The sequence below is a fragment of the Eucalyptus grandis genome, chromosome 7 (genome assembly GCF_016545825.1).
Source record: "Eucalyptus grandis isolate ANBG69807.140 chromosome 7, ASM1654582v1, whole genome shotgun sequence".
Taxonomy (NCBI): Eukaryota; Viridiplantae; Streptophyta; class Magnoliopsida; order Myrtales; family Myrtaceae; genus Eucalyptus; species Eucalyptus grandis.
The window spans coordinates 7,668,940-7,677,721 of record NC_052618.1 but is presented as its reverse complement, the minus strand read 5'-3'; the positions used below and the strand labels follow the sequence as shown (position 1 = coordinate 7,677,721).

General features: G+C 36.8%; 1 protein-coding gene across 2 annotated transcripts; it reads right to left on the bottom strand.

Moving 5' to 3' along the window:
* Positions 1–536: 536 nt before the first annotated feature.
* Positions 537–7,120, bottom strand: LOC104452591 (zinc finger transcription factor YY1). 2 transcript variants are annotated; one of them, XM_010067045.3, is made up of 6 exons: positions 6,826–7,120; positions 5,721–5,779; positions 4,385–4,584; positions 3,017–3,106; positions 1,744–1,887; positions 537–1,430 (listed from the first exon to the last, which is right to left on the bottom strand). In XM_010067045.3, the coding sequence occupies exons 1-6, from the start codon at positions 6,909–6,911 to the stop codon at positions 888–890; spliced, it is 1,122 nt and encodes a 373-aa protein (XP_010065347.1). In that variant the 5' UTR covers positions 6,912–7,120; the 3' UTR covers positions 537–887. The 2 variants fall into 2 exon arrangements, with proteins under 2 accessions (XP_010065347.1, XP_010065348.1); XM_010067046.3 differs by lacking the exon at positions 3,017–3,106.
* Between the last annotated feature and the right edge of the window lie 1,662 nt (positions 7,121–8,782).

Genomic DNA, 8,782 nt, shown 5'->3' with positions numbered 1-8,782 from the left:
AATTTTCCGACGACTTACATTTTAGCAGGCTCCGCTTGAACTCTTAGGTAGATTATATTTTTGAAAGTGATATGATTTAGCTTAAATTGAGTAAAATACAATATCTTTGATAATTCGATTTATTTATATTTTTAGTTAACTGAAATTTTGTTAAAAAACACAATCAATAATCATGATGTCTTATTGTATAATTATAGAACTAATGTTGCAATGCGTTGCATGGACAAGGAGATCATGATTCTATGTCCATTATAATGCGACTTTTCCTTGTTTTTCTAGAAGAAGATTAAGAAAGTTAATTAGCATGTATTAGGCAATGAATACATATAAATAATTTTGTCTATGAAATGCTTCTTATAAACAATAGCATGCCCTTGCATTGTTTTTAAACATATAGTTCTTGGAAGAGTACCATAATCCTAACTTTCATTTGACTCAGAACTTAAGAGGACAGTATCTAGGTTCCTATAAACATTTTCAGAGCAGAGCAAATACCGATTATTTTATTGAAATGATAGCACCATTATTCCCTATACTTTCAATTCGAAATCCTCCCTTATTTTCATTTGATTCAGAACAATCCCCTGGACCGTCTACGAAAACAATTTTTGCTTATGGACACAAACTCAGTTTGGCCATTAGCTGGGTTTCATAATTAGGGATCTACGCACTATCTACTTAAGTCTGAAAAATTCTGAGGTCTATGCTGCCGATTTGTTTTGACACATGAATGCACCTCACTGAGGAACTGCGATTAATGGAGAATAAGGCCATTTGAGCTTCACAGTGGAGCTAATGGCAGTATGCCCCAGGTCTAATCTCGATATCCTTGGCTCCTCATCAACCTAATCCTTCCTCTAAATGCATATGTTGCTACAGATAGCTCGCTAGTCTTCATACTCAGTCTCTTCATCGTCATCCTCGTTGTTTTCGGCATATCTCCATCCCTCCACATTCTCTTGGTCCTCTTCTGTCTCTTCACTATCTTCTTCCTCATATATGTCTTCTTTAACTGGCCACGGTTTCTTCACCACATTCAAAGTGACGGGAGTAGGGCTGGCGGCACCTTTCCTCTTAGCAGGCTTTGCTGGAGGCGTCTTCAAGTTCAGTTTCTGTCTGCTTTGCTTCTGGCTTTTCCCGTTGGCACGCTTTCTGCTGTAATTATCTTGATCGCTAGCTTCATCCATTTCATGATCCACATTGCGTGTGGCATTCTCAGCGTTCTCATCAGCCATGTACTCGGGATGCTCTCTTCTCAAGTGAAGTTTGAGCTTGTACTCATGAATATAAGCCTTGTCACATGTCTCATATGGACAAGCATAAGGGCGGTCAGATGATGCTGATCCATAAGCTCCACTGGAAGGTTTAGAAGCTTTAGTAGTGATCTTCTCCGGAGGTGGTGTGTACTTCGTCACCTCAACTGCCGCATTCTGTGGAATTAGGTAGAAAGTCAAAACCACAGATTCAAATCAATTAAATCAATGACACTCAGAACTAAAATAGCCTCTGGCATAGTTCTGAAAATTTAGATTTCCCGATGTTTCCAAGTTGACCAATATTTATCAGAAAAATGAAGAGCTCACACTTTGCACATTAATTTCCTTTTGGATGGTGCTTAACTAACCAATGATCTTAATCCTCACAATCAAATCAGCGGAAACCAATCTCAAACTGGTCAAATGCCTGACTCCCCAAACATCCTTCATTTCAGTAGTAACATGATAATAAGAAAGCAAGACCAACCTTTTCATGCTGCGATGCGATGTGATTCTTAAGCTTGTACTCATGAGCATATCTCTTTCCACAATCTGGGTATGGGCAAATATGATAGTTCTCTTGAGAGTGTGTTTTCATGTGGGACCTCAGGTTGAAATCCAGGGAAAATGCCTGAAATAACAAGTTAACTGTCAAATACAAAAGGAACAAACAAATAACAGTTATGAGCATCTGTGGCATGTCCAGAATAGGAAGATTGAAATACAACATGTCGCTATCCACCAGCATGCTAATTATTCATGTCAACAGGTCAATATCCCGTATGAAGAATAAGCCTTCCTAATGACACTTGCTCACAAAATTCTTAGTGTTACATGTCTTTACGGTGTACTATATGTAACCAGTTATGATCTTAATCCTCACAATTTGTAAAAAGGAAAGCAAGAATCGAATTAGAATGTCAGTGAATGAGCTAGGAAAGCAGACTACAAAATATATCATCACTTACTATACTAAATAAAGGATTTAAAATAAGGAAACTTTCTACTTTCATCCTTGTATTTTCATGCTTTCTCTAATCAATTTTCTGCACCATTAATTTGTTTAATCAAGTCCTTCCGCTTCTACTTTCATAAATTATCTAATGAAAATTCCTCTGACATCACATTCGGTCAAATCCAACTAATGCGGCTATCAAACGACGTTCGTTGTGTGATGTGGACAAAATCTTACAAATGTGGATGTCCAAGCGGTTGTCCACATGGGCTTAACTTTATCCACATCATACCCCAGCGTTGTTTACATATGTTAACTTTATCCACATGCATGCTGTCATCATGGAAAGGACATGTCAATTGAATTTGACTGGATTTAGTGTCAGAACACTTGATTAGAAACTTTGCGATGGTACAATTTAACTTAACAAATTAAATATTCAGGGACTTGGTTAAAAATGCATGAAAGTACAAGAACGAAAAATTGCTTAAAATAATTCATGTATTTTGATATGATAACACCAACCTCACCATGATTGTCAACTTCTATTTTTTTGGGGTCAGATGATTCTCAACTAGTAATGGAAAGAGAATTAAACTATCTCAGAGATGTGAAAATCTCTTACTCAGTCTTAGCCCTATAGAATTCTAGTCAGGACCTGGTTGGGAACTACAATTCTGGCAACACCACCATAGAAATTTGAGACACCATCTCATACAAAAATAAATGCCAACAAGTGAATAAAGATAAACAAACCCAGCAAAACCTAGAAATTAGATTCAGGGGGGGCAGATTGATTGACTACCTTACCACAGCCTTCATAAGGACATACAAAATCTCTTTCCCCAGTGTGAATAAGAAAGTGCCTTTTTAATTTCGAACTATCCAAAAATTTCTGCAATACAAGCAAAGGAACAATCAGCATGCAGTGCAGACCTAAAGAGACAAAAAAGAAAAATAACTTTCGACCACAAAACAAAACACAGACAACTACCAACCAAAAAAAAAAAAAAACAAACAACTACCAACAAACACTCCATCTAAAACTTTAAAAAGTTCATTAGCATTTGATAAGGATATGCCCAGAAGCTGGCAGAGGAACAATTTTCATATTTTGTAAGTTTAGGTAGAAGGTCCAACCCATAAACTTAAACTACTGGATAAAGAGAGAATACATCAACATAAGGCCAACCAAACCCACAAACAAGTTATGTTGGATACTTTAACCACAAAGAACCGCAAAGGGAATGGACGACTAGGAATAAGACAGAAAAGCTGCATGTGAAATGAAATTTTAACTCAAAAAACAAAAATTATTAAGAGAAGCACCAGAAAACCAGATGCTGGAAACTAGTTGTTAACCGATTTCCAGTCCACTACCAGTCACGGTTAGCATTGGTGGTTGCTGACCAGTGGCTGATCATTGCTCTGGTCAGCAATCAGCGAAAGGGTGCTGTTATTGTGCATGTGAGCATGTGCACACGAGAGAGAGAGAGAGAGAGAGAGAGAGAGAGCTAGTGGACAACTGGACATCCCTGGCAAGGTCCATCAGACACGACCTAACAGTTCAAAAAATGGTAAAACTGATCAATTGACGATTGCATGAAGATCCCTCGGCACTCAGACAAAAATCACATGCATATCAATCTTCCACATTAGTCATAAACCCCATCAGGCATTTGGATTCATAGATGATATTTGATTTCAAACACGTAATTTAAACCTATCCACCACCAAGCCAACCAGAACTATGACTGGATTGATCATCCAATGCCCCTACGTGGCAATATCAACAAGTAAGCCTAAAGTTGTACATAAAAATAAAAAAAAAAAAAAAACAGCAGACAGGGCAAGCCCCATGTTTATTTTTATATTTTAAGTAATCTTCATAAGGCCATGTATAAAATAAACTTGTGAGCCATTAAAATTAGTAAAACACATGCTGGCAATTGAAACAAAACTATGATAGAAGTCACATTGTAATTGCTTAAAATATTATCCAGGCCATTCTGCAGTCACCACCATATGGTTATAACATCACATAATTTCATTCACCATCCCAGAAAAGACACTAAAATCTAAGATAACAGCTAGACATTAGCTAAATAGAGGAAAGCAATAACAACATTGAGATGATATAAGATGAACAAGCACAAAAAACAAGGCACGCTACCTTTCCGCATCCCTCATAGTGACACACATACTGTCTTTCTCCATGGATGTGAGAATGCTTTCTCAAAGCACCAGCGTCGATAAAGGTTTTTCCACATCCTTCATAGCTGCAGAGGAAAAGGACTTCAGTAGTTGGCTCTGGCTCTGGTTCTGGCTCCTTTGGCTCCTTTTCCTTCTCTCTCAGGGCCTTCAATGTGCTCTCTACATGTGAGACATAAAGAAACTTGAGCCCATGCTTAAAAGTTCTTTTTGTTCTTTTTTTGTAAGTAAAGGTAATACAGAAAATAAAACAATTTTAGAATAAGGAGGCATACTAAAGCTAAACCAAAGAGAAATGAAGAAGAAAACACAAGTGAAAAAGAGAAAGTAGAGGAGCATTCTAATTAGAGAGTATATAATCAAAGCAGAGTTTTGATGAACTTCAAATTTTCAAATGAAATTTGAGCATGAAACTAGAGCTCCAAAAACTTCTCATCGATTTAATAATCTGGCACCATTTCTAAGAACCTCCTGAAGTAGCTATCCAAAATATAGACAAGTTTCAATTTTAATTTTGCAAATAAACCACCTGCTTCCAGATCCAATTGCCATAGATGGCTATCGGCAAACAGATTCATCTAGTAATGCCCAATTGAAAATTCAGGAGTTTCTTTCTCCCATCCTCCAGTAAACCACACAAAGGTAAAAAAAAAAGCATATTCTCATTCATGAACTCTACAAGGTAACTCCACCATTACCATCAAGACAGCCTCCATGAAACTAAGCCAGCTTATAGGAGAAAACAGGCTGGACTTAATTCCTGGTCACTATGATATTGGAGAAAATTTTAGACTACAATAACATATAAATGCAAATAGCAAATCTCACTGAACTAACATGTACCCTGAAAAGAATCTTCAGTGAAGAAAATGGAATATTAGTTTAAAAATGGCACGTACACCAATTCTTCCAGTTACTTGAACCCAGCTAGGTCAGTTTACACCTCACCTGAATTAGCGATTTCCCCAAACATCGCATGTTTCCACCTACCTTTTGACAAAGGATTTTTAATTTGGCTCTTGGCTTTCCACATTAAACCTGTCGCTTCTTTTGTACACTAAACACACACAGTTTCTAGAAACATATAATTACTAACATTTAAAGTCACCTCAAATTTCTAAAACATAAAAAATAAAATAAAATAAAATAAATTACTTTCAACAGGTCAGGAAATTCAATATGGCTTATTGAAGGCCTTAAAACTGATAAGAAAGCCAATCCCACTGCCTTTCCAAATAATAACAGGTTAATAAAAAAAATTCAGACATTAAAAGTTCTAAATGAAGTGCAATAGTCACCTGTAACCCATTTCAAGACATAGCACTTGCCGCCAGTCGCTACAACATCTTGTGGCACCCTAAGAAGAAATGCACTACATCATATATAAAATTCAATTCACACAATAAGATGGTATATGCAGCACTTAGAACCATCATAATACAAGAATATAGCGCAAAAGAAAGAGCTTTCAATTTGTGTCAAAAAAACTCATGGTAGTAAACTCAGTCCACCCACCGCCTAACACATGATTAACAGTCAGAAATTTGTAATCCCTCGGAAAACAAGCAAACTAAAGAAGGCAAGCTTATTAAGAGTCCAAATACACACTTCTAATGCTATGGCTTTCCATGCCAATAGGTTAAGCCCTCTGGAAACATCAGATATTACCAAAACCTACACAGAATTACAACCGGGGAAAAACAAGTCCAAGTAAAAGATGTATTCTGATACAGCTATTTGATGTTAAAATAGGGAAACGCAAGCATGCACACATACATGTCCATGAGGATTGAAATTTACACTATATTTAAAAAATAAAAATAAAAATAAAAAATTCCGATGATGAACTCCCGGACAAGATAGAACTACCAAAGCACTTTCTTCCAGTGGGACTTTAAAAAAACTCCATTCCACCAAAAGTGGCACATCAACAAATCCCCATACATGAAAACAAACTCATATCAAGAGTCTGCAAAACGCAGAGCAATGATCCAAACTCAATCATGAAGACTATTCAATAACTCAAATAACCATATGCATAATCTAGATAAGATGGGCTATATTCAGACATTAGATGTCGCCAAAGAGAGCCCTTTCCAACTCCCCATCACCAGATTGCACCACAACCTCCCCCGGCCTGAGCAATTACCAGCAAATTACAGCAGCAACGACTTAAATTCGCAATTTTTCCAATTGCCACCTCACTCACATGTACTCAGGAACTCGAGATTCATGCCCACTTCAGAACTGTTTAACAAAATCGATGAGATTTATGCTAAATTCCCACTACAACGGCGTGTACAGCACAAATCCCCAAATTCCCCTTCCAGGCAGCATAATTCAACAGGAAAAAAATCACAAATTGGTCCTCAAAACACACGCAGATTGATCGAAAGAGAGTACCATTCCTTGACCCACTTGACGGCGGGGGTCTTGGCCTTGAGGAGGGGGCGCCGGTCGAAGATGTTGTGGGCGTAATGAGACTCCATCTTCGGATTACGCACGCTCCGTCGCTTCGCTGCACCTCCACATCCAAATCGAAATCCAGAGCAATTCAAGAAATTAGGGTTTCGGAAAACAAATTCGACCCGAATTGAGGAGGAGATAAAAGAGGGGGAAAGACTGTGGGAAAGCTAAAGGAGACGATGGCTCGAATTAAGGGTTGGTCGTTCACTAGAGCAGCCGACCATCAACATAAAAATTGTGAATGGTAAATAGTTAAATAGCGATGAGTTATTGGCTTTTGAAGTTGTGGATAAGTGATACGTGAGGAAAATATGATATTTTCGAAAATTATGTTTTAGAAAGTTATCTGTGAAAAAAATAATAATATTTCTAGGTTTTTTAAGCTAAGACTCGAATGCAAATTGGAAAACATTTATTTATCATTTTGTAAATTTTCCTAAACAGATGTGTACTATTCGAGTGGAAAAAATGCCAAATATAAACCTATTAGTCCTACATGGTACGGTCTTTAATTGACGTAGATAATTTTTATAATTTAAATTAAATCAATTTTTTAATATATTTTTTCTTATTTTCTTTCTTTTATTTCCTATTCTTTTTCTTTCTTCCTTCGTCGGATGCTAAAGCCAGTGACAATCGAGCCTTGCCTATTCGCTAGATTTGGCAAGCCTTGCCAACCCTTACTTGTGGCTAGTTGCCAACTATCACCAAGGCATGGCAATCAAAAGAAAAGCAAAAGAATAAAGGAAAGAATAATATATATATATATATATATATATATATATATAAAATATAAATTTTATATTAAAAATTCTATTTTAAAAAAAAATTGTAAAAAAATGTTTACATCAATTTTAGTTGATCACATAAGATAACCGACATCTATGTCAGTCATTTCCAACCCTAACATCCCGAGCTCAACCTCGATGGACTCAAGCAAGAATGTCAATGTCTAAGGTGCAACTTAGATGGACCTAGGCCTAAGCGCCGAGAACCCAGCCCTACTGCCAAGGGCCTAAGAAGGAACATTGGGATTCTCATGCTAAAATGTAGAGTTTTTTATCCAAGCACAGATACTTAGTCATATTTTGAAAATTGATTTTTGATTTTTGAAAGAGGAAATCATTTTCTCCGATTAAAGCTATGATAGGAAAATATTTTCCATTGCTTAGAAAAAATTTTTCATTGACTCATTTTCTTAAGCAAACCAAATTCTAGATAATAAGGAAAATGTTCCCCTGAAACAAACGAAGCCTATACTAACTAAGGGTGAGATTATCGAATTGCCTAGATCGGGAACCGCTTGGATCAAATCAAAACAACCGATTTGGTTCGGTTCCCAGGGACATCAATCCGGTTCCTGATTCCATAAAAATGGAATCGGTGATTTTCAGTCTCGTTCCCGATTCCCGAGCAATATAATTCTTGATCCTAGACCATCCAGTCCGATCCCTAGTCCCAAAAAATGGAAATTAGTCCTCTTGATCCAATTCTTGATCCAATCCTCTCCATCCAGTCCGATCCTAGTCCCAATAAATGATCACCCCCAATACCAACATTTTTCCACATATCATTTCAGGGTCGCTTTATTAAAAATACGATTACTTAAATACCAACTCCAATTTGAGATTTCAAAAATCGAAAGTGACAATATTTTAACATTTTTTTTTCAGAACAATATGGCTTGCAGAAAATATGACATAGTAAAATTCAAAGAGAAAAACCCTAAAATCACAACGCTACACATGAAAAGGCCCAAATTTAACGGAATTTGAGGACAAATCACTCAATTTTCCCCTCTTCTCCAAACCCTAATTCAGTCCAACAATCTTATGGCAAAATTAAGAGCTGAATCTTGAAATGAAGAAGGGACTAAACATAAGCAACTCAAGTC